Source organism: Typopeltis vanoorti, chromosome 20 (assembly GCF_054136105.1).
Source record: "Typopeltis vanoorti isolate ZY-2024b chromosome 20, IOZ_Tvanoo_1.0, whole genome shotgun sequence".
NCBI lineage: Eukaryota > Metazoa > Arthropoda > Arachnida > Uropygi > Thelyphonidae > Typopeltis > Typopeltis vanoorti.
Window position 1 is genome coordinate 42,355,328 of NC_143568.1, and position 25,219 is coordinate 42,380,546.

At 37.0% G+C, this 25,219-nt stretch overlaps 1 protein-coding gene across 4 annotated transcripts in view; it reads left to right on the forward strand.

Annotated features, from left to right (window-relative positions):
• The window catches only part of LOC150095396 (ubiquitin-protein ligase E3C), a 662,747-nt gene that overhangs the window by 113,313 nt on the left and 524,215 nt on the right, over positions 1-25,219 (forward strand). For all 4 annotated transcript variants that reach the window (XM_090409807.1, XM_090409808.1, XM_090409810.1 and 1 more), the window contains exons 7-8: positions 8,399-8,553; positions 9,312-9,456. In XM_090409807.1, coding sequence (XP_090265933.1) covers positions 8,399-8,553; positions 9,312-9,456 — 300 coding nt within the window. The remainder of the gene's footprint in view (positions 1-8,398; positions 8,554-9,311; positions 9,457-25,219) is intronic.

Sequence of the window (25,219 nt, forward strand, 5' to 3'; positions counted from 1 at the left end):
GATTGATCAGGCTAAGGACCTGGGGATAATGGTGGACAAAGAGTTAAATTTCAGAGGGCATATTGCAGAAGTTCATAAAATCACTCAAAGGATTACTTGGATGGTGAAAAACATGCTAACAAGTAAAGATAGGGAGGTTATTTTCCCTCTTTATAAGGCTCTGATTTGGTCACATCTTGACTGCTACACAGAATTATTAGGAGGTGGTTGAGAGGATTTATAGATGAATGACAAAGGTCTGTGGAATACTCCCTTTGAAGATAGGTTGAAGGTTTGTTGGCTACAAAATTTAGTTGATAGGTAGAAAAGAGGGACATGAGAGAAACATTTAAGATATTAAAGGTGTTTTATAAAATTGATGCAAAGGAAATTTTTCAGTATATGACAAATAGTCGAAGAACTAGGAATCATTTGTGGAAGTTGTGTAAGAGTGTGGTTAGTAGGGGGTGTGCAGAACAGATTTTTTGCATGGAGAGTGGTGAGTTGAATGGATTGCCAGAATTAGTTGTGAGTTCCCTTACTGTGAATAGATTGAAGGAGAGGTATGATAGGAATTATATGTACAGTGGTTCATTTGGGTCTCCTGCGATGTGTCTCCGAACTCCATTGAGATGTAATAAAACAATAATAATAATATTTTAGTAAACTAGATATAACACTACACATGAACAGACATACATGAAGGGACTGATATTACAGTGAACATGGGTAAATTGGATGAGATTATCAAAAAAAAAAAAATTCATTTTTTCGAGAAATATTTCTACCATTCTTGTTAATAATATAGCACAATAAATATTTTTTTTTAGTTTGTCATTGCATTTAGATATCTATTTCATATTGATTAGAGAACTTTATCTAACTTTTATTGGTAATTAGAAGTCTTGTGTAATTAGAATTCAGTTTTGTGTAACATCCCTCAAAATTACATATCCATATTATAATTTGTCTTCATTCATTACATGATGGGGTGCTTAAGGGTCAAAGCTGTATAACTGAGAGGAGACCTCCACATAGCCTATAAAGGAATGCGGAGAACCGACCAGGGCTTCTGACCTAATGTCCAATCCTCACCTTCTCGTGGTGCACCCTGTTGGGTATCTACCTGGATACTGAACGAACAAGGATGGGCTGGCAATTTGGAATTTACCTAACCAAATTGTATTCTTATTGGTTTAAACCAATATAGAAAATGATGGTACAACATGACAAAATTTCATGCCGGCTGGAGCGTCGCCCGGTTAAACAAGGCCCCGTTGTTTTCGCCAGGGAACCAGGGTGAACAGCGAAAAGTCAGCTACTGGAACAAATCCTAAAACATACCCCAACTCAACATCCCCCAGATTTAAAGATCGGTACTATCAAGATAAGAAGCCTGAATGGCAAAGAAATGGAGCTAGCTGAGGAATTAGATAAGTACCAGATCGACATAATAGGGATGACTGAAACAAAAAAGACCAAAACAGGTGAGCTCTTTCTGAGCAATAAATACAAATGTTATATTCAGGAAATGACAATCAAGGAAAAGAAGGAGAAGCCATAGTATTCAACACAAATTATGAGGCTAATCTTCTTGAATGGCAGGCAGTCTCAAGTAGAGTAATGTGGGCAAATATCAGAATATGGAATTGGACAATGAGACTTATTTATGCCTATGGTCCCATCGAAGGTTCTACTAAGGTAGAAGTGGAGGAATTTTTTGATTCTTTAGAAAAAGCAACTGACACAATGAAAAAGGAAAAGTTGGTCCTTGTTTGGGATCTAAATAGCAGACTAGGAAATGATTGTCAGACATACAAAAATATTTTGGGAAAATTTGGAGAAAAGAGCAAAGCTAATAATAATGGCAAATACCTGTTGGACATGGACTGGTTATTACTAAAAAAGATATCCTTGAAGTATGGAGTATTACATGTTAATGTCAGTTGTTTGCTTTATGTGGACGAAGTTATACTTCTAAATAAATCCGCTAGAAGTTTGGAAGATTACCTGACTAAATTGAATAACTGTTGTAATAGATATGTTATGAAGGTCAGCATTAAAAAGACAGACAATGAAAATAGGTAGAATTGTTGAAAATGTCAAGGAATTTGTAGAATTGTTGAAAATGTCAAGCAAAACAAGTGTTCTCTGCCAGGTTGGCAGGAAAACGTCCCAGAGAAAGACCAAGATATAGGTGGATGGATACAGTACAAAGTACCTTAGACGATAGAAATATAAGATCTGATAATGTTGGAGTCTTGACAAGTAACAGACTGATTTGGAGGAAAATTGTAGATAGGAAGTTAGTAATGATGTAAATTTTTCATGTAGTACTATCATATCCTGTGATACAATTCCTGACATGTACCCCTTGAGGGTACATGTTAGGAATTTGATAATGATGATGATCATTACATGATAGTTTAAGATCTTGTCCCACTTCTAATAATTAATCTAGGTAAGTTTTTTTTTTTTAAATTAAAAATTATAATTTTTTTAAAAATGGATATGAAATTGAGTTTTACACTGACCTCAAATTTGTTTACAAGTGAAATTCACAAACAACTTTCATATATCCTTACAAAGAGCTAACATACAAAGTTTTCTGGTGGTAAGCCATTGCGTTAGTAAAAAATTGTACATCTGGCTATCTGAATTTTGATAATCCTCTGCTTTCCTAATGCTGTTGATTTTTTTTTTTTTTTTTTTTTTTTTTTTTTTTTTTTTTTTTTTTTTTTTGTAAAGCAGTTCCCTTTCCATATCCACTGTAGTGGTGACTTTCCCACTCAGTAACTCAGATCATATGCAAGTTTCCTCTGAAACAGAATGCATTCCCTCCCTCCAGCCTTTGTAACCTGAGAATAATTTCATTGACTTGCTGAGAACAGGTATTTAAGTCAGAGGAGCAGAAGTAAAAGTCATTCCATGGAAAAGAAGAATAGAAGTTCTTGAGGTTATCCAACTTGCTACCTTTATAGTGTCAAGAAACATATAGCTAGGTGTGGCTGGAAGATTATTATTACGTGATACCTCCAGGAACTCATCATGGCAGGGCACACTACTCCACTACAGCTCATTCTTACTTAATTCTCTAGCTATTACCATCAATACACAGCACCATCTACTGCTCACCATTAGTATACATTGTCTGTAAATTGTGTGTGTTCACATGGTCAATGTGCCTTTATGCGGAATGAAAAACCTGTGTTTCCGGTAGGAAAAAACCCTGCTACTCCATATGAGATTGGCTAACTCACCTTCAATTGAAAAAGCCCATATGAAGATTACTCTCATTACGACAAGAATTGAACTCAGTTCTTCTTTCAATTCTGCTATGGATGCACTTATGGAAAGGTTTAGAGAAACGTGCTGTTGCACTTGATATTTCTAGGACTTTTTATTGTGTTCATTATCGAGGCTTGCTAAACAAATTTCCATCTTCTGTGATTGAATAACCAGTTTTCTCTCTGGTTGTTCACTGCATATCATGGGAGATGGCTCACTTTCTCTATACCACCAATGCAGGAGTGCATGAGGGCTTTCAGTAAACAGTTCTTTCTCCAAACATTAACAGCCTTTCCAACATCTTTTATCTTTGCACCTGGAAAACATGCCTTTGTTACTTTTTCATTGAATCTCGATACAATACCTTCTCTTTAATTCCATTTTCTCACACTTTCATACTTTTCCCAATTCACGTGACAATTTTCTCCAATTGTTTTCTCCTGTGATGGATATCACATCTTCTTCTTCAAGTGGCATCCCTTAGAAGGAGGTTGGCAACCATGTCACAGAACCGTTTTCTTTCTTTTGCTGCTCTGGAACATTTATGGTAATTCAAGCCAGTCCAGTCCTTAATGTCTTCAAACCACATTCTCCTGGGTCTACCTCTCCCTCTTTTTCCATCCAATTTTCCTTCTAATATTAATTTCTGAATGCCTTCTTGTCTAGTTAGATGTCCAAAATATTTAAGTTTTCGCTATTTAATTATTTTCATTAATGTTCTTTTCATTTTTGCTTTCTTTAAAACATCTTCGTTTTTCATTTTCTCTGTCCATGGTATTTTCAACATTCTTCTGATGGTCCACATTTCGAAAGCTTCTAATTTTTTCTCTGCTTCTTTATTTAGAGTCCAAGTTTCACTGTTGTAGAGAAGGCTTGACCAGATATAGCATTTTATTAATCGTTTTCTTGTGTCTATATTAATGTCTCTGGATGTTAGAACAGTTTTCATATCAGTAAAGGCTTTTCTTGCTATCTCTATTCTTCTTTATATTGTGTGTGTGTGTTCTTATGACTAATGTGTCTGTATGCGGAATGAAAAACCTGCATTTCCAGTAGGAAAAAACCCTGGATGTCACATAAGCACACTATTTCTCTCCTTAGTCACTTCATTACCCACTACATTTAGCAACTTCTTTCATGCTTTCATTCCACACACCATTTTGCTAGATTACAAACTAGCATCCTCTTGAGGAATGAGGTTTCACCAAGCCCAATTTATTAACAACCAAGTAATTGTCTAAATGTTATAAAAAGTTCAAAATCATATTAAAAAAAAAAAAATCTCCATTCATAGTATCCTCTGAGGATGGATTTAAATTAGTACACAGGTGTTGGGTGATGGTGGTCCTAAAATCACCATATCTTGGGTAAGTTAATGTATTTAAGAGATTTGGAGAGTGCTTTATTTTTAATGTTGAGTCCACAAAGTCTCTCAGACCTGAAACAGCATCTTTGTTGTATAGTAGTTATATTCCAAATGTGTGTTTAAGCTTAAATGCTGGTTTAAGTTCATCTTACTTTTGATGAAATGAAAGCAGCACAGTGAAATGATTACACAGATTTAGTCGTTCCAATACCCCTTGAGGGTACATGACAGGAATTTGATGATGATATGTCATCTATCTGTCGAAGAGATATAATCTGGGACACAATATAAAAATTGTATTAACACACACAAATATCAAGTGGAAGATGTTGGGCTAGAAGATTAAGGTCCTAAAAGGAGTCTCTGTGGGTGATGTTAGCTAGCCTTGACTGTTGGCCTATAAATCTGGAGAATTACTGTTTTCTAAATCATTGGTTTCACACAACCATGTTTAGATTTAGCTTAAGTTTTTTTTTAAATCTGCTGATTACAAAAAATGTCTTTCAAGTTTGTATTTGCTGTGAAGCATAGCAGTTTTTTTTTTTTCCTCAGTTGTTTCTGTGCAAAGTGTCCCAAACATGGTCAGTTAAGACTATTGACCATAGTTGTGGATATATTTGTGTTTTTTTCAAGGCATATGTTGGCATATCTCTCAGTTTGCCCCATAACAAGTTGCAAGAAAGGGACGGGGGTTGATCCTTAGAAGAGTAGATCAGATCATCCAGTTTTATGAGGTTTGAAAGCAGTTCATGGCAAAAATTTATTAATAAATAGAAGAATGCATGGAAAAACAAGACATCCTACAAAATATCATGCATTTAAATAATGAAGAAGAAAGAGATACAGCACAAATCAATCAATATAATACAAGAGAATGTATAGAACATTATAAGGATTTATGGTATGACCCAAATTTATTAATAGAAAGTAAAGATGAAGAAATGAATAGAAATATAGAATCATTCAGAAGCAATAAAGTTGTTAAAGTAAAGAAAGATAGAGTAGATTAATTGGCATAAATACAGAACTTTGAAAGTATGGTAGAGAATATTTACATCAAAGATTATTAAAGTTAATCACTGTTGGAGGAAATGTGAAGCTCAATCAGATTAGTTAAAAGTTCAGGTTAAATCTATATTTATAGGAAGGAGATACAAAATATATAGTAAAATTTTGTCCAGGACTATGTAAAAAATGAATACAAAAAATTATGAGAAATTGTTTATAATAGGAAAAAAAAACAACTCCTTAGCCCATCCACAGTATGTATGTACAATGTACATATTAATGACTTACAAATCTTTCGTGGGAAGGCACCACATAAAATTCACACACATGTACACATACACAGGGTGTGTGTGGAGGGGGAATGACAACTGGAATGCTTTTTTTGCTAAAATTTTCTTTGAGCTTATATTAACTCTAAGGCTCTTGCTGTTATCATATACTTGTACTCTTTTCTGTCGTGAGCATGTCCAGTCCATTCCAGAGTTTCTATCTCAACTAAGTCCTTCTGGATGTTATCCTTCCAGTGTCTCTATGATCTTTCTCTAAGGTGACTTCTTTCAGCTCTCATCTTAAATGCTTGTTTACCTATCCTTTCCACGTGTCAAAGCCTTTTGGAAGTTCTGGTTTTCTGAGTTAATGGTGGAGATCTGTACAGTTAATATTCCTCTTGATTATTTCATCTCTCTCTCTCTCTCTCTCTCCTGTTGTTATCTCTTTACCGAATATTATTCTAATGTCTTCGGCATTTTATTCATTGTCATGTGCATGTTCAAAGATTTTTTTTAATTTTATTTGTTATATTTTAGTTTCTCTATTCCATTTTTCTGTTTTGTACAATTTTACACACACACACACTGCTTATAAAGAAGTCAAAGGAATGGGCAAGGTGTTTTGTGCCATATAACCAGTCATGTGTTTGTAGCCAGAATAATTGGGCCATCTGAATATGATGCTCCCAAGTCAGTGCAATTGTGTCCGGACGAAATGGCTGCAAGAAAGGAACTGATGGAGTTTGAAAGAGGCATTGTGATTCAGGATGCCATGTTGCAGGCCTATCTGTTTGACAAATTGAACCATTCCAGGTCAACAATCAGTGATTCCATACTGATATGGAAGCACAGGGAGTCAGCTGCAAGTGCTACTCATAGTGGACAACCCATGACACTCACTGAATGTGACCATGTGTTATGAAGGATAATATGTAAAAACTGCTAGAGGCTCACAACATGGGTCTCCATAGTAGGACTACAATATGCAAGTCCCACATTACCCGTCCTCAATGGTGCAAAGAGTGTGTACAGTGGGATGCGGAAGCTTGGAAAGTTGTGTTATGGAGCGATGAACCACACTGCACTCTTTACTGAGCTGATGGATGAGTGTGATGGATGCCTGGTGAACATCTTACTAGAGCTTAAAACCCCAACTATGAAAATCTAAGGCATAGTGTGACGGTATGATATTTTCCAGGTTTGGACTCTGACCTCTGCTTGTGATGCCAAGAACATTGAACTCTGAGAGGTATCTGAACATTCTGGACAATGCAGTAATAATAAATTTAGTTTAATCCTTTATCCAAGTGTAAGCAAACAAAGTTTGTACCTGAATCTTCAGGACTTAAGCAACTCTTAGTAAAGGTGGACCAAGCTCTCATCACTCGTTCCTTGTCTCAGTATCTCCCATAATGCAAAACACATCTCCTTACAGACATGTATAATGCTATGCATTAAGGGAAGGGCCACTACCCAGACCAGTTTCGACCTTTATTTGGTCTCGTCAGTGGGAGACAGACCCAGAAGTGGTGATATTGAGGCAGAAGCAATGGAGAGGTCATATTTACCTATATGAGTTGCCAAAAGGTGTACCACTTTAAAACTTCCAACAATGCAGTGCTTCCTACTTTGTGACATTTCTATGGAACTGAGTATTGTCTCTTTCAGCAAGATAATGCACCTTGTCATAAGGTTGCTGCTGTAACTGCATGGTTAGTGGACATGAACTTCACCACACTTGACAGTCTTCCACAGAGCCCTGATCTCAACCCTACTGAACATCTGTGGGGTGAACTGGAGCATCGGGTAAGGTCAAGGGACGTCTGCATCACAACAGTCGAGGACTACAATACATGCCTACAGGAAGAATGGTACAAAATTTCCATTGATTGCTATCGTACACATGTGGAAAGTGTGTCCAGTAGGATTGCTGCAGTGAAAGGAGGGTCTATGAGAACAAACAGCCATGGCGAGTGCCATGGCTGTTTGTTCCTCACACTATGGTGTCTGTTAACTTTGTTCCAAGCAGTGTATATATATATATATTATCACTCCTGCACACAAGCAGATGTGCGAGGCCTGCAACAAATCAATGCTGTGTGTGTGGGCAGGTGTAGCTGGAGGTTATAGTCTTCAGGGAATACTTGATGGAGAAGATTGTTCAAGAGAACTTAGGTAGATGGAATGAAAATGAACAGGAGTAGCAGGTTCATTAAACCACCAGTTTAACTAGCAATTTACAAGGTTAAGCAGCAGCTTTTTTTGTGGAGGTGGGGGTTCTTGAGGTTTAGTAGAAATGAAAGCATGATGGATGGTGGTTCTGCTGAACAGGGCCCATCAAAATATCTGTAGCAGAGGGAGGCACTGTAGAAACTGATAGTCTGTGAGATGGTCTCTGAAAGAAGGGTCATCAGTTAGCAGAACACACACTTAAATATACTTTTATGTAAGAAATAAATACTTATATTTCATTTGATTTATTTTGTAGGCTTTTATCAAGTATGTTATCTTCGGATGGCCCACTTGCTGTTCCACTCAGGGTGTTAGAAGTATTTACCAGCTCACAACTGTATGAATCATTCTCAGAAAAAGACCATATTGTAGACATACTCCAGAAGTTATCACTTTCTCTTCTAAATAAAGGTAAAATTTTGATAGCATATATTTTATATTATTACCTGCATATAAGTATCCGTGGCATATATTGCAAATTGCTTACACACTCACCCACATGGTTGGCCAAGTGGATAGCTTACCTGCTTTCTAGCTATCAGGCAGTAAGTTAAAATCTAATTGTGGATGTGGGTTCTTTTGAAGGTCTTTACATGGTAGATGAATTTCTATGCTTAGTATGAAAGCATCCCTGCCTGTTAGGCTAGAAGTGCTTAGTAAAACTAAAAAAATACCATGCTAGTTGTCTAGAGCATCGGTTCCAAACCAGTGGTACTCATGCCACCAGGGGGGGGCATGCTGTGCCATTCAGGGATACACGAAAAATTATCAGTAACGACAGAAAAACGAGTAAAATAAACAATTTTACATTAAGATAGGCACTGAACAAAAGTATAAGTATTTAAAAACAGCTACTTTAAAATCAAGGGGTGCAATTTATAGAAATGGGTTTAAAAGGGGTACACAAGTTGAAAAAGGTTGGGAACCACTGCTCTAGAGCAGGTGAGCTCTCGATAAATTAATTATATTAATTTATCACGAGATTTTACATCAAATTGTACACCAACTCCACATGCTTTTTAAAAGATGAGAACTAGGCTCTAATTAAGCACATGATATTCATTTATGATACTTTGATTATTTTATTTCTTTATTAGAATAGTTATTATTTACATGATCAGAATTATGCCTATTAACAGCTTTCTTAGAAATGTATTTTTGAATTACAGGTTACTTCTGTAAATTGTGTGAGGTTTTAAACCACAGAGTCCCCAATTCTTTACAGACATCATCCAAACCTCCGACCCCTTTAGCAGCTTCTCTTCTTGATCTGATGTTGAGACCATTTATTATACCTGGCTCTGTATCCTATAGGTAAGTTTCACATAATCCACTTTCTTTGGCTTCTTCTATATTGCAATATATTATTCAGAATTCTTTTTATATCTTTCAAATATTTATTCACATTGTCAAATTTTTTGTTGGAAAATGGCCTCCTTAATTTTCACTATTATAGTAATCAAGGGATGCTTAAGGGTCAAAGCTGTATAACTGAGAGGTGACCTCCACATAGCCTTTAAAGGAATGTGGAGAACCGACCAGGGCTTCTGACCTAATGTCCAATCCTCACCTTCTCATGGTGCACCCTGTTAGGTATCTACCTGGATACTGAACGAACGAGGATGGGCTGCCAATTTGGGATTTAGCCAACCAAATTGTATTCTTATTGGCTTAAACCACAATATTAAATGATGGTACAACATGATAGAATTTCATGCCAGCTGGGGCGTCGCCCGGTTAAACAAGGCCCCTGTTGTTTTTGCTAGGGAACCAGGGCAAACAGTGAAAAGTCAGCTACTGGCACAAGTCCTAAAACACACCCCAACTCAATATCACCAGAATTGAAGATCAGTGCTATCAACATAAGAAGCCTGAATGGCAAAGAAATGGAGCTAGCTGATGAATTAAATAAGTACCAGATCGATGTAATAGGGATGACTGAAACAAAAAAGACAAAAACTGGTGAGCTCTTTCTGAGCAATAAATGCATAATGTTATATTCAGGTAATGACAAGGAAGGAGTAGCCATAGTATTCAACACTAAATATGAGGCTAATCTTCTTGAATGGCAGGCAATTTCAAGTAGAGTGATGTGAGGAAATATCAGAATGGGGAACTGGACAATGAGACTTATTTGTGCCTATGGTCCCATAGAAGGTTCTCCTAAGTGGAGGAATTTTTTGAGACTTTAGAAAAAGCAACTGACACAATGAAAAAGGAAAAGTTGGTCCTTGTTGGGGATCTAAATAGCAGAGTTGGAAATGATTATCAGACATACAAATATATTTTGGGAAAAATTTGGAGAAAAGAGCAAAGCTACTAATAATGGCAAATACTTGTTGAATTTCTGCTCAGGCATGGACTAGTTATTACTAATACCATGTTTCAACATAAAAATGTGCACAGTTCACATGGAGAGAAGAGGCAAGGAATAAGAAAAGTCTCATTGAGTATATTATTGTTGATAGTGATGTTTCCTACTCTAGTGTCCTCTGGTGCAGGACACTAGAGTATACAGAGGATTTGAAATTGGAAGTGATCACCATTTATACTCAATATCTTAAGGAAATTACAACTAGGATATACATTAAAATAAATTTTAATACACTTCCAATATTTCGGCAATGTCACGTTGCCATTTTCACAGGAACTTAAAATCAAGACACGTGCATGGAAGCACAACAAACAGTAAATGAGGACGAAGCAGGAAGCTATTCTTTCTCCTAAAAGTCCTGATGGCAATGTTCCCTCTAATTTTTTGAGTGTGTGCAGAAATTTGCATGTGTGCCAAATTTGCCTTCTTTTGAAAAAGTATGTGTGCACCCATACGAGTCACCATACTGATCATTTAAGCAAAAAAGTTAAAAGATTTTAGTTCACTCTTTACCTTCTGGTGTCAATGAGACGTCAGCCAGGTCACCCCAACTCCCCACCGTGTTCCCATACATGGCAGTAGCCTCCCCAGTAAACAGTTGGAAATCACGATTCACAAGCCTTGGGCAGGACTCGATCTGGGGACTTCACGAATGCGAGGCTAACACGATACCGACTGTACTAGAAGGATTCTAAGTGTGTATATTATTACCATCACCAAGTAAGTTGTGTGACATCAATCACAGAGCTAACATAAATATTTTATATGTATTTAATATTGATCTGATTAGAAGTAAGAAATAAAGTAAAAAAAAAAAAAAGATAACGTGATAACTGATTGCCTTTAATTAAATTTTCTAACTTTACAAATAACTCTAAACATACATAATAAAATATTCCCATTACTAATTCTCACCTTGTTAAACATTCATAATAAGTCCATTACTAATTCTCATTTTGTTTAGTTCTAGCTTCTATCTCTTTATTTTTTCTCTCTTCTGTCTTTGTCATTCACCGACTCTTTATACACACTATCTAAATTAATCGAATTTCCATATAATTGGTAACTTTTCACACTCATTAGCATATCCAAATGACATTCTCCTAAAGGGTTTCTAAGTTGTTTTTTTATTTGATTCATTAGATTAAAACCTCGCTCACAGTTTGCACTAGATGCTATAGTTCGCCCACTGATTTGAGGTCCCTTGAAACTACTGCTCATGTCAGAAAAAGGAGAATCCATTCTGATAATAGGGTAATCAGTCTGTCTTCTGGGAGGTAATAATAAACAAACTGAGTTTGTTTATTATTACAGGTCGGAAAATTTAGCTTTTCTTTTACGAACATTGTTGTTTTTAAAGTGTAACTATTTTGCTTGTATAACAGTTGGAAAAATGTACGTAGAGTGTTAATACGTGCAAATACTACGTTCTACATAAAACAATGTCACTTCGCTCCATGATAAGTTTCCTTTTATTCTGGGACTTTTTAAAACAAAATCTGATTTCATGAAGTATTTTCCTTAAAGTTTCTCTTTTCCAAGGAAAATTAATTTTTTCTTTAAGCACAGGAATCAATTTCGGAACAGTTGGCACTCTTTTCTCGACCACGTAAAATTCGTGAATAGCTCTTATAACGTCTACATCAAAATCATTCAAAGCTACGGTTTCGATGGTTTTACTCTGGCGCTTTTTTTTTTTTTTTTTTTTTTTTTTAAGGAGATTTAAATTTTGGCTTACCTTCACCTTTTGATTCCCTACGAATTCTTTTAACAGTCGACCCCGATACGCCCGCAATTGCACTTGCACGTTTTATGACTTGAGAAAGGGGAACAAGAAGACGGCCTTCTGACGATTCTTTTTCGCAGAATGTCAGCACATTATTCAATATTCTTTTGCAAGAGCTACTGAAACGTGTAACAATAGAACTTGTTGACTGTACTGGATCCATCATACAAATTAATAATAAAAAAATAATGCAAAAAGAGAACAACAAAAATCAAGCTAGTACTAGTACAGCGACAGACAAGAAAGCACGTGATTTCGCATGTTGGCGACCAATTCGTACATCCTTCATTTCTTTCTCCCCTTCAGCATGAATCGACTATTCTTGGCACAAATCCAACAAGGGATCTAGAAATGGTGGGCGAACTATAGGAAGGTTCCTCCAATATCCATCAACTTTGCCAAATCACAAAACTGCTCATTTTGAAGAGCAAATGCAACCATTTGTGTAAAATTTGATATCATTTTACATTTAATTATTTCTGTAGTATCATCCAGAAAATTATGATATTTAAGACAAAGGGCATTAACATGTTCACTACCAAATGAGAAATCACAATGTGAAATAGAGGAGATATCAAACACTGACCATTCTTATCTCATTCTCAGGAAATCTGTCCTCTAAATGTGCACATAAACAATTTATAAAATTTAACAGGGGCCTAGTATCTACTGGTTCAGTCTCTTCTTGTTTAAGTAAAGCATTTACTCTGTCACTCCAGCAAGCGTCACCTTCTAATTCCTGATTTTGTTAATCTTCCCTCTGGCAAAATGATGACTGTCTAGTGGTGTAAGGTTACTCCTTTGTAAGATTTTGCACAGGGAAGCCGTTTCTTCAAAAACATCACTTAAAACATTAACAGCTACTTTGAATGTCATGTTAGTTAATTTATTGTGACAATAATTAGCCATGGGATCATTTGATTTGTCTTTTTCAAAATATGTGATCAGTCCCTCATAGTTTCTTATTATTGCCTGTAATGCAAAATGTCCTTGGGGGGGGGGAAACCTAACCCCTACCAAGCGCTTCCCTCAGGTGGCAGATGAGGGAAGCCCAAGCGGGCAGCTCCGAATAATGAATAAGGAGCCGTAAACCAAAGGCGCACTTCAGAACCATGGTAAGGAAAAGTGCTGTAGACCACTGTAAAGATGCCAGCAAGTAGAAGAAGAAAAAGGCCCCCAGTCCTGCGTGGCTCTTCGCAGTTCCACCAAGGTGGTGGTGAGAAATCTGCAAGAGCAGGGGGGGGGGTGCTAAGAATCTCTCAGAGGAAGGTAGACCACCATCTGGAAATTCGACCCTATTGGTTCCTTCAACACTCAAACTCTGTCTTCCGACTCCCATATTGATTTCCTTCTTCAAGAACTGCAAAATGTAAAGTTTGATGTCCTCGCTATCTGTGAAACCCGAAGAATCTCTGAATTAACAGCAAAATGGGACAATGGCAACCAAATTTTCCTGGGAGCCTCAGATAACACTACAATGGCTGGAGGAGTTGACTTCATCATAAATGAAAAGCTAACTAAAAATATTATTTCTTGTACAATCCATTCTGAACGATTAGGAACACTAATATTAAAAATTGGAGAATCCATAACAATAAAAATAATAGTTGCCTATGCACCCACCTCAACAGCTGACAAAGAAGAAATAGAAAATTTCTATGAACACCTACGAGAAACGTTAGTGAAAAAAACAACATACACAATAGTGTGTGGAGATTTCAACTCAAAGATTGGTACAGGATTTATTGGAGAAAAATACATTGGACCGTGGGGGAAAGAAATGAATGAGGTGAACTCCTGGCAGAATTTGTAGAAGCAGAAAGGCTGTACATTATGAATAGTTTCTTTAAAAAGAGAACTGGAAAAAGATGGACTTGGCAATCTCCAAATGGAGAGACAAGAAATGAAATTGATTTCATCCTAACAGATTGCAAAAGAATAATAAAAAATGTCGAAGTCATTGGGAAATCTTACTGCGACATTCATTCAGACCACTGTCCAATAAGAGCCACTCTCAAAATACATAAAAAAAATGAAGAACGCATACGAGCACAGTCCAACCATAAAAAATGCTCAAAACAGATAAGCCCAGAAGAATTTAGAAAAAAGGTGGAAGAAACCGACTGGAAATTAAAAAATGACATCGAAGATTTAACAAACTTTAACAATAAATTAATGAACTGCAAAGATAGAACCTCATATGAACTTCCTCCTAAGACCAGGGAACTCCTATCAGAAAGAACAATGGAACTATTGAAGAAAAGAAGAATACTGAAAGATACAGGAAAAGATTGTCTTGAATATAAAATTATTTGTAAACAACTGAGGCAGAATATCAAAGACGACTATAGCATATATAGAACAAAATTGGCAGAAGCAGCTACGCTCTGCAGTAGCCTAAAAAAAGTAGAAAAAGAAATAAATCTAAAGCAACCACTACCGTCAGCCTTCATAGACAATCAAGGAAACAGACGCACAAACAGAGGTGAAATAGAAAAAATAGTAAAATCGTTTTATGAGAACCTTTACTCATCTAAACAAGTAATCACAGCTCCAGTACCAGAAGAAAATTTTGAAAATCTGGAAATACCATCTGTCCTACCTGAAGTAATAAAAATGGCCGATCACCAGGAATTAACGGTATAAAATCTGATGAATTAAAAATGGGTAGACAAATACTCTTTAAAGCTCTAGCAGAAAGATTTACCTGATATATACAATTAAGGAAAGTACCTACTGAATGGGAAAACATCAAAGACCATAATTCTGCATAAAAAAGGTAATAAAGAAGAAATCGGTAACTACAGATTAGCACACACATATAAAATATTCACCAGACTCATCCTAAACCGAATACAAACCTCCATCAATGAAAATAGCTGCAAAGAACAGGCTGGTTTCAAAAAAGGCTTTTCAACAATAGATCACATTCAAACTATTACTCAGCTAACAGAAAGATGCAGAGAATACCAGATCCCACTTTGTCTTCTTTTTATAGATTTTAAAAAGGCATTTGACACTTTTGAGCATAACGCAGTATTCCAAGCTTTAATAGAACAAGGTGTAGAAAAAGCATACATCCAACTCATAAAAGATATCTACAAAGAAAGTACAACAAATATCACCCTTTTCACTCACCCAATTAAAATTAACTTAAGTAGAGGAGTACGTCAGGGTGATGTCTTATCACCTAATCTCGTCACATCTACTCTGGACAGCATCATCCGAAAAATTTACAGGAAAGATGGAATAAACATTGATGGTTGAAATATTGAATATCCTATTATTCACCGATGATGTGGTATTAATATCTCACTCACCCAAAATCTTAGAATCAATGCTGAATAACATAAGCCAAAACTGCCAAAAAATTGGATTGGAAATACACCCTGACAAAACAAGATGGATGAAAAACAAATACTGTAAAGATCATACAATCACTCTAGAATCTCACACCTCGAAAAAGTTGAAGAATACATCTACCTCGGCCAGTCCATAAAAATGAATAATGATATATCAAATGAAATAGCAAGGAGAAAAAGAGCTGCTTGGATAGCCTTCAACAAAATAAAATCAACAATTACCAACCAAAACATAGATATAGACATAAGAGCCCATCTTTTCAATAGTCACATCTTACCAGCATTAACTTATGGCAGTGAAACATGGAACACAACTTTAAAAGAAGAACAAAGCTTAATAACAACTCAACGTGCAATAGAAAGAAGAATATGCAATATAAAAAAAACAGATCACGTAAGACACACAGAAATCAGGAAGAAGTCTGGACTTGCAGATATAATAAAAACAGTCTACAACAGCAAAAGAAGATGGGCAGGACATATCGCCAGAATGAGAGACAACAGATGGACAGTCAAAGATACCAAAAGGAAACCTGGAAGACCAGCCTAAAAGTGGGAAGACCCAATGATTAAGAAAGTTGGAAGAAAATGGAGAAGAAAGGCCCAAGACAGGAATAGATGGACTCTTTACGACCTGCAGTCATGGAGAAATCCTGATTGAAACCACAGGTCCATCAAGGTAAAATGCAAAATGTCTGGATAGCCACCGCACTTCATTGAGTGGTCTGAAGGCAATAGCTTCATTTTCAGATGCCTCGACAATTTCTTTAAATTCATGTCTTTTCACTGTGGAACAAGAAAAGAGTGTGTACACTGTTCTCATTAATGTAACAATATCTGATTAGTTTAATTTCCTTCCACGTATCACAGATCCCCCAGATCCTCACGGTGAGCTACACAATGTTGCTGGACAAGATGTGGAACTTCTAATTTAAGTTTTGCAGCGACACCATTAACTTTGCCCAGCATCACTGCAGCTCCATCAGAGGTAAACATCATCATTTTTTGGAGATCAAGTTTCTTTTCTTGATAAAACTGTTTAATAGCTAACACAATGGAGGAGACATCACATGCCTGCAACTGAATTATTCTGCCAAAATATGTTTTATATTCATTACAATTTTTAGGTCTAAACTTAAAATAGAGAATGATACATTTGTTAACAGTTATATCAGTGCTTTCATCAATGGTTAAGGTGTGGAAATTTGCAGATGCAATTTGCTCAAACATGTCATTTTCAACAATTAAATTGATTGTGTCCAGAAATTCAAACGCATAATTTTTGCTTCTCCAACTGTCTGGGAGTTGAACATACTTTTCCATATGTTCATTAATATGTTGAACTGAAAGTAAAGAGTTATTCATCTTAACATAATAAGACACTGTCAATAAGAACTTTAATCTGCATATGCTACATGAACTTTCACGTAGCATACACAGTACTCCTGTAGCTGCCAATGAACAATTTTGTTGCCTAACTTTGTGTACACCATCCAGATGTACTTGTCAAATAGCGTTTTAAAAAGTCCAACTTCCAAGTAACATCAAACTTCTTCCCATTAGCAAAATCCCCAGCTACCTTTGCATCACGACAATAAATACAAACAACACCAATTGTAGCATCATACATACATATTTCACGCAGCTGAATGTTTATCAACTCACGAGCTTTTGGCTTAGCAGTTTTCACTATTTCATCCAGCCATTATTCACTTTTAAAGCAACTAGCAGTAAGTTTTCGCTTCACACCTTTTGCTTCCTTTGAATTTAACGTGGTGTATCAGTTTTTTTCAATTTTGTTATTTGAAGAATGTTTTTTATTGTTTTTATAAATTTACAAATGTACACTATTCACTGAATAACTTGGCAAGGCAAAAACTGAACCAACACTAAACATTGCCAAGGGCAACACAAGAGCTAAAAGATATGCCTAGAGGCTAGATTTAATTAACTTGGTTGTATCTCAATGCGTGTTCACGAATGTTATTATTTAGTCTACTATTTTAAAATTCCTTTTAAAAATTAGAGAATTTTGAAATGTTGCAATATTTTTAATTGTACTCTAATTTAAGTTTTTAAAAGTATTTAATTATTTTTATTAAAATTATGAAACCATTGTTTTAATTCTTCATGATCTTGAACTAATTTGATCAGCCAATCACGTTTGGGAATTTTCCATGAGTCAGGCCTGAGATGTAAACAAACTGCGTGCCATTCTATATGCTACTTAAAAATTACACATTAAAGCCACACCCCCTTTCACTTTGGCATCGAATCGCTAGCCTCAAATAGGGTACGGTTAATAATTTATAAGTTTGTGCAACTTCGAGAATGTAATAAAAAATGCGAGGTTATAGGCTTGAGCGTTGCCGAGTTACCGTATTTTTAAAAGAATTTATAGGTTAATGTTTAGGTGGAACTTCTTTAATTAATAAATTAATTTCATTTTGAAAATCTAGTGCGCACATATTTTTTGCTTTGTGTGCTGGTTGTAAAATGTGTGTGCGCGCACATGCGCACAGCTTAGAGGGGACATTGCCTGATGGTGCTCCCCTAATGGGCGATGTTGGTATTCTTGGGCGATTGGACTGAAGCCCAAGAATATTTTGGGAAACAAGAAAATTGTTTCCCAGATTTGGGGCAGTCTCATGCAACAAAATTTGTTGAGGTTTGGATTGTTTCTTAGGGCTGAGGCTGATTCCATGAAAAGCCTTTCGTATTTGAATTTACTACAGTGTATTATCGTGACTTTCTTCCACCGTATTCTAAGGTGGGTATCCAGCGCATGGTCTGCAAGACCATAGTTGCTGGATTGGTGAAACCGGATGTAGTCCTTATGTTCTGAAATTCTGATATTAGTTGTCCTGCCTGTTTGGCCACATTTGGATAGCTTACAGCTGCAAGGGACCTGGTATACACCAGGTAGGTCTAGGGAAGGGGAAGGTTGGTCTTTTGTAGAGCGGATAAGGGATGCCAATTTTTTATATGGTCTGTAACAAGAAGTTAAGTCATGTTTTTTTAGGATTTTTGTAATTTTTCCGAGGTGCCTCGGATATAAGGTATGGTGGATTTAGAGTAATCCTTGTTGTGAGGGGGGAAGGGGGTTGTGGTTTATTCGTTTCAATATTTTTTGGATTTTTTTGGGGGGGGGGTAGCCATTTGCTGAGAAAGTGTTGAGAATGTGGTTAGGGCATTGTCATTTGAACAGATAAGTTTACCCCTGTTGTGTAGTGTCTTAATAACTCCATATTGTTGTGGGGTGGGTGGTGGGATTGTTGGTGAATGTATCTGCCTGTATGGGTAGGTTTTCTATAGACTGAGGAAACCAAGGTTCCATCAGGCTGGCGGGTGACTAGTGTGTCTAAGAAAGGAAGATAATTGTTTTTTTTTCTTCTTCCAGGGTGAATTTGATTCTGGGGGTGTTGGTTGTTTAAGTGTGTTAGGAAGGAGAGGAGTGCTTCAGAGCCATGTGGCCAAATAGTGAACACATCATCGTCAACATAGCGAAGCCATATGGTTGGTTTTTGTGGAGCAGAGTTTACGGCGTTCTCTTCAAAAGTCTCCATATAAAAGTTGGCCAAGGGTGGGGAGAGTGGAGAACCCATGGCTGTCCCCTCTATTTGTTTGTAGAATTTTCCTTGCCAAACAAAATAGCCAGAGTTCATTGTGAACTGAAATAGGGCTATGATATCAGGAGGAAATTTAGCTTGGATTAACTCTAAGGATTCTTTGAGTGGGACATTTGTGAATAAGGAGGAGACATGAAAACTGACCATTAGGTCAGTGTGTTTGAGCATAAGGTTTTCTATGCTGGCTTTGAAGTGGGCTGAGTGTGTTGCCAGTGTAGCACGTGAGAGCTTTGGCCAAATGTTTAGCTAGATTGTATGGGGGAATCAATGCCATCCACTTTGGGACGTAATGGCACATTTTCCTTATGTACTTTTGGAGTCCATAAATACGAGAGGGGGGGGGGGTATGGAGTTAAATGGTTTTAATTTGATAGTGACCTTCTTAAGGAGCCTGTGGAGTTTTCTGATTTGTGAGTTGGTGGAATTGTACTCAGTAGGGAAGTAAGTAGCCCGATCTAACAATAGGGCATTCAGCTTACCTGTGTAATCCTTTTGGTTAAGCAATACTGTGTTGTTCACTTTATCCACTTTGGTGATTATTATTTCCTTGTTTTTCTTTAATTCTAGTAGAGATTTAATTTCTTTACTGATCATGTTAATTTTTGGTGGTTTTGATTTGGTCAGAACACAAGCCACATCCAGTCTAATATCGTTGGCGACGTTGTTTGGGAGTTGTCGTATCCCGTGTTCAATTCGTATCATAATATCTTCAGCAGGTATTCTTCTGGGCGCAGTGGCGAAGTTGTGGCCACGTGAGACAGCATAGAGTGCTTCAGGTTTCACACTAACTGACGAAAGGTTGACTGCCGTTTCAGTAGGAAGTTGTGGTTTCACGTTCGGGTTCTTTTTTAAATTTTTAAATTTTTTGATGTGTGGATCTCGTACTTTTTTAAATTCTTTCTCCGCAGCAGTGCACGAGATGTCGTATAAAATAGACCAAATTTCATGGCTTAAGGTGCTTAAAAGATCATTTTCGAGTGCCTGGATAGCTAAGTTAGCATCATTGAGGAAACGGCGAGTCGTTGCGATTTGTTCCCTGAGCAAAGCTTGGCTGGCATGGTTATAAATACGAAGAGCCTTTTGCGAAGATAAACGGTGCTTAAATTTGAACAGATAATCAGGATTACGTGATTATCCCGGCAGCGTTTTAGGAAGGCGAGACGATTCAGTTGTCTTGATAGCTTTAACTTCATTTTACCATAATGGCAGCCTTACTTGTGATGGGATCTCCGTGGATTATCGTAATTCTCGTGGAAAAGCTTAGACATTGGTTATGCATTTTTACTAAATAGCTTTAAGAAATTACAACGTATACTAGGATATACATTAAGCGAGGGGGACAGCCATGGGTTCACCACTCTCCCCACCCTTGGCAAACTTTTATATGGAGACATTTGAAGAGAAAGCCTTAAACTCTGTCCCACAAAAACCAACCATATGGATTCGCTATGTTGATTATATGTTTGCTATTTGGCCACATGGCTCCGATTCACTCCTCTCCTTCCTAACACGCTTAAACAACCAACACCCCAGAATCAAATTCACCCTGGAAGAAGAAAAAAAAACAATTGCCTTCCTTTCTTAGACACACTAGTCACCCGCCAGCCTGATGGAACTTTGGTTTTCTCAGTCTGTAAAAAACCCCACCCATACAGGCAGATACATTCACCAACAAACCCCCCCCCCCACATTCACAACAATATGGAGTCATTAAGACACTACACAACAGGGCTAAATTTATCTGTTCAAATGACAATTCCCTAACCACAGAATTAAACCACATTCTCAACACTTTCTCAGCTAATGGCTACCCCCCCCCCCCCCCCAAAAAATCCAAATAATATTGAAACCAATACCCCCCCACGACAAGGATTACTCTAAATCCATCGCCATACCCTATATCCGAGGCACCTCGGAAAAAATTACAAAAATCCTAAAAAAACCATGACAACTTCTTGTTACAGACCATATAAAAAATTAACATTCCTTATCCGCTTTACTAAAGACCAATCCCCCAGACCTACCTGGTGTAAACCAGGTTCCTTGCAGCTGTAAGCTGTCCTACTTTGGCCAAACAGGCAGGACAGCTAATATCAGAATTTCAGAACACAAGGACTACATCTGGTTTCACTAATCCAGCCACTCTGGTCTTGCTGACAATGCGCTGGATACCTGCCATAGAATACGGTGGAAGAAAGCCACGATAATACACCGTAGTAAATTCAAATACGAAAGGCTTTTCATGGAATCAGCCTCAGCCCTAAGAAACAATCCAAACCTCAACAAATTTGGTTTCATGAGACTGCCCCAAATTTGGGAAACCTACATCAGAAGACCTTCAGCCCAGTCGCCGAATAATACCAATATTGCCTGCTAGGGGGCACCATCAGGATTTTAGGAGAAATAATAGCTTCCTGCTTCGTCCTCATTTACTGTTTGTTGTGCTGGTGTGCACGTCTTGTTTTTAAGTTCCTGTGAAAATGGCAATGTGACGTTGCCGAAATATTGGAAGTGCATTAAAATTTATTTTAATGTATATCCTAGTATACGTTGTAATTTCCTTAAGCTATTTAGTAATAATGCATAACCAACGTCTAAGCCTTTCCACGAGGATCACCATTTAGTCTTAAGCAGGATAAAATTGAATTTCATATCGAAAAGAAGAACGTGTAAGAAAGTTTTAAATCAAATAAAAGTTGAGCAGCTCTCAGATGTCAACTGTAGACTAAAATATACAAACATTATTCAAAAAAAAATGAAAGAGTGAGAACAGGAATCAAACCTTGGAGATTTAGTGGCAAGCTCTGAAGGAAACATTGATTGATTCTGGGTGAGGTTGTCTGCAAGGATAGAAAAATCAGAACTCCTTGGTGGACACAGGAAGTTAAAGAGGCAACGAAGGAAAAGCAGAAAGTGTATCAGAAGTTCCTGGTTTGAAGTATGGAGTAATTACTTCAAAAAATTGCTAAATGAAACTAGCAGTGATAAGAGCACAGTTATAAAAAAACACTGACCATTGCTTGAAGTAGAAAAAGCCATCAAAAGTCTGAAATGTGGAAAGGCAGAAGGGGTAGATGATATTAGACCAGAAATGCTCAAGTTTGGAGGTATAAAAGTTTTACAGTGGCTACATAGTTCAGAGGCCTAGACAGAAGGATGAATTCCAGATGATTGGATTAGAGCTCTCATAGTAACCATATATAAAAAGGGAAATAAAATTGATTGTGAGAATTACAGAGGTATTTCTCTACTGAGTGTTCCTGGTAAGATTTATTCCAGTTTACTTGAGAAACGGTTGATAAGGATTGTGAAATTAAAGGTTGGTGAGGAACAAGCTGGATTCAGGCCAAAAACAGAGGATCAGATATTAACTTTATGACAAATAGTTGAAAAGTCATGGGAATATAACAAAGATCTGTATTTAAGTTTTGTAGATCTGGAAAAAAGCTTATGACAAGGTGCCAAGAGAGAAGCTATTCAAAACGCTACAGTTGTATGGTATAAGTGGATCATTATATCAAGAAGTACTTAGTCTTTATTTGAGTTGTAAGTCAGCAGTTAGAATTGAAGGAAGTACAGGGAGATGGTTTAATGTTAAATCTCGTGTCAGACAAGGATGTACATTATCACGTCTGTTATTCATCATCTATATGGATTACATTATAAAGGAAAGTGGTATTAAACCTGATATCATAATTGGAGATGTTAATGTCAGCTCCTTGCTTTATGCGGATGATGTGATACATCTAAATAAATCCGCTACAAGACTGCAAGATTCCCTGACGAAATTGAATAACTGTTGTGATAGATATGGTATGAATGTCAGCAATAACAAGACAAAGATAATGAAAATAGGCAGAAGCATTGAAAATATCAGCTGCATTGTGAACCTATAGAACGAGTAAAACATTTCAGCTACTTAGGCACGATTTTTAGTGAAGATGGTAAATTAAATATGGAAATAGACAACAGAATCAACAAAGCAGATATGGTAGGAAGTCAACTGAATAAATTTATATGGAATAAGAGAGAAATTAGTCAAAACACTAAATTAGCTGTATACAAGACAGTGTTCAAACCAATTTTAACTTATATATATGAGAGCTGGGTCAGTACTAAAACACTTGACCAAAGATTAGAGACCACAGATATGACAGTTCTGAAAAAGGTTAGGGGCGTGAACAGATGGCATCAATGGCAATATCATATTAAAAACAAGGATATTAGGAAAGAACTTGACATTGTCAGCATCCAGGAATGCATTAGCAGAGCTAATCTCAGGTTGTATGGTCACTTAAACAGAACGGGCGAGGATAGAATAGCCAAACAAGTGTTTCTGCCAGGTTGGTAGGAAAAAGACCCAGAGGAAGACCAAGATATAGGTGGATTGATATGGTAAAAAGTGCCTTAGAAGATAGGTATATAAATATAAGAGCTGACAATGTTGTAGCTTTGACAGGTAACAGATTGATTTGGCAGAAAATTGTAGGTAGGAAGTTAGTAATGATGTAAGTTTTTCATGTAGTACCATTGTTACATCCTGAATGAAGCACTTTATTAAAGAAACACTTCATTCAGGATTTAACAAGTCAGAAAAATCAGCTGAGAGAAAAAACTTGTACTGGAGCAAAAGAAATAAAGTACAAACTGTAAATGGAAATAGAATTGTAAGACCATGTAAAGAACTTTGTGTATAAATTAGTATTATATGAATGCATCATGTATACAATGAATGTGTAAATTAGATGTAAACAATAGTCCAAAGGTCACGGGCAGGCCTGAGGCATTTGCAATCCCGGAAAGCAACGCACATTCATTTCCCGGAAGACGCTGCTATGATCTTGCGATGTGCCGAAGTTGCCACGGACGAAGAAAGTAGCGGGCAGGAAAAGATCGCAGAAAGTAGTAAGAGGGCACTATTGCAGCTAGTGGGGGGGGTGGGGGGGGAAGGGAGAATAAAAAGGGTTTGCACCTCTTTCTCAAGGTTTTTTGTCACCTGTTTTGCTGGATGATGATTTGACTTCTCTCGTGGACCGGTGGTTTCTGATGGTGTTCCTTGGCGATAGTTCGATATCGGAGGGTGCGCCTTTCCCTTCAATGTCGGAATTTCTGCCGGTACGAAAGCGTGAGATGTCGGCATACGTGTCTTCGCTCCTTCGCTGACAGTTCCGACTGAATAATATTGCGGACACATACCAGAACAGGCAGCAGAAATGATGATGGTCCGAAACAGATCGAAAACAGATGAGGGAAACTGATGACCATAGTGTCCCACCACGTGGATGCAGGCTTATGGAAGATTCTAAAGGTAATCCAAACAAAGAAGGACAGTTCGGATGGACTGGGAGACCCTGCCTCAAGAAATGGTAAAGTACAGATTTTGTTGTATAATTACCCAGTCGGTAAAAGGGAAAAATCATTGCAGTGTATTAATCGAGTATGGACAGTATTTAAGGACTTGAAGTGATTATTTAGCAGTGGCTAATGTCCATAAGACAAATTGTTAGGAATGATTATAGATGATTGTGTCTAGTTTAATATGCAAGATTAACGCAGTAGGTAGAATATTGATTAGAAGAGTAGAATGTGTATATTATGTGTGTTAAATCTCTAACTCAAGAGAAGGATTTATTGTTCGTACATTAGATACCCCTTGAGCGTAAATGTCAGGAATTTGATGATGATAGTAATTAGAATATTTTAAAACCATATATGATTTAGCAGCTGATCTTTGCCAGTCTCAGATCATATTTAAAGTCGGAGTCATCTAGTTTTTAATTTTGTTGCCCAAAGATTAGTAGCTATTGTAGAAATGCGACTGTCTGAATCTAAAATCTTTTCACAAGCAAACTCTCCTGCGAGGACATATGTATATGGACATTTGGATATGGGGCTAGTAGCATGGATAGGGGGACTGGCTGATGGA